The following is a 1,692-nucleotide window of genomic DNA, read 5'->3' on the forward strand; positions in this document are numbered from 1 at the left end:
TTGTATGAAAAATTAATACTCCTACTATGCTTTAATTTGGTAATACAATAGAACTGCATCTGTGCCTCTTCCCATTAATAATTGTATATATACCGGTATTAGGAGCATCTCCAATAGACGGTCCAAATGTAAAAATACCTAACTTTTGGACCTAGTGGGTCAAAAAAAACGCTGCTTCAACAGACGGTCCATATGTAAAAAAAAAAATTGGACCGCGACCTCCCGGTGATGTAAAATTAAAAACTTTGTAATGCAAATTTACATCACGAGATGCAACTGATGTAAAACAGCGGCTGCCCGCCAAACGCCCAAACGCCACTTCAATTCCCCTTCCGCCTCGAGACCGCCCGCCCGCTCGGCCACCGCCCCACCACAGCTCTCCGACGCCGCCCTGCCATAGATCCAGACCCCCGCCGCCGATTCCATCCCCCCCCCCGGGCCGCCGCCTGCCGCCGCGCCGCTCCGTCGCGTCCGCCTCCGCTCCGGCCGCCTCCACCCCGCCCCGACCCCGTCCGCCTCCTCTCTGGCCGCCCCCGCCTTCGGTCCCGATCCGTCCGCCTCCTCTCCGGCCACCTTCGCCTCCGGTCCGGCCACCGCCCCGCTCCGTCCGCCTCCGCCTCGCGCCGCACGTCGTCGCCCCGCTCCCCGCTCGGACGCCGCCCGCTCCCTGATGGCGCCGAAGAAGACACCGAAGGGCAAGTCCGTTTTCTTCGACGTGAGGGCGAAGCCCTCCGGGAACTTCGGAGTGGATTTCTCCGATGTCGGGCGGCGTTGGTGGCTCGGCACATATCCCACCGCCGATGAGGCCGCGCGTGCCTACAACATGGCGGTGTGGCGTGCCGGACGGCCGAAGACGGACCTCAACTTCCCAGAGGTCGAGTCCCAGGCGGTGGCGGAGTTGCTTGTGCCGCAGGGCATCCGGATGGAGGAGATGCCGGTGAAGAAGGCGAAGAAGAGGCCGGCGGTTGTCGTCGCTCCCGGCGAGAGTGACGAGGCGGCGATGGCTCGGTTTGCGCGAGAGCATCCGCAGTACGTCCAGGCCGAGCTGGAGCACTATTGGAAGCGCGACGTCGAGGCGAAAAAGAAGGGGGTGAAGAAGGAGGACGAGGCCGGCCCCTCGACTGTGATCCCTATCGAGTCGTCGGATGAGGACTGGGGTGACTCAGAGGAGGAGGAGGAGGAGGAGGAGGAGGAGGGGTGCGATGACCCGACCAAGGACGAGTTCTGGGAGCAGTTCCGCAGCTCCGACGACGAGGAGTAGTTTCATCTAGTAGTTGAATTTGTGTATGAAACTATGTTGAATTTCATGTTTGAACTATGTTGAGATGAAGTAGTAGTTGGTCGTTTTAATCTTCGTTTTGGATAAACTGTTGGAGTTGTTTTTTTTTACATCTCCATTTTGGACCATTTGTTGGAGTTGAGTCTTTTTCGGAGATGTAAAACGCACTTTTTGGTACTCCAAATTTGGACCATCATCGGTTTGGACCGTCTATTGAAGATCCTCTAACTGGCACATTCTTCTGGTCGTGTGACCTGTATGCATGTTATGTGGCTAGAACTCATATGGCCGTACACCCACCGAAATGCACCTTAATAGAATGTCAGTTTAATTACTTGACAATTCCACATAGAGTATTTTTACGTACAATGATCAGATAGTATCTAGACTTGCATATTTCTTTTCTCTAACTT

General features: G+C 55.2%; 1 protein-coding gene across 1 annotated transcript; it reads left to right on the forward strand.

The window, feature by feature from the left end:
• The first annotated feature begins 670 nt into the window (after positions 1-670).
• On the forward strand, positions 671-1,261 carry LOC109761211 (uncharacterized). Its single transcript, XM_020320020.1, has one exon. The coding sequence runs from the start codon at positions 671-673 to the stop codon at positions 1,259-1,261; it is 591 nt and encodes a 196-aa protein (XP_020175609.1).
• The last annotated feature ends 431 nt before the right edge of the window (positions 1,262-1,692 follow it).

The sequence above is a fragment of the Aegilops tauschii genome, chromosome 7 (genome assembly GCF_002575655.3).
Source record: "Aegilops tauschii subsp. strangulata cultivar AL8/78 chromosome 7, Aet v6.0, whole genome shotgun sequence".
NCBI classification, from domain to species: Eukaryota; Viridiplantae; Streptophyta; class Magnoliopsida; order Poales; family Poaceae; genus Aegilops; species Aegilops tauschii.

Excerpts from the sequence above, each read along its gene's own strand:
- LOC109761211 (XM_020320020.1), top strand. The coding sequence starts at position 671 with ATGGCGCCGAAGAAGACACCGAAGGGCAAGTCCGTTTTCTTCGACGTG.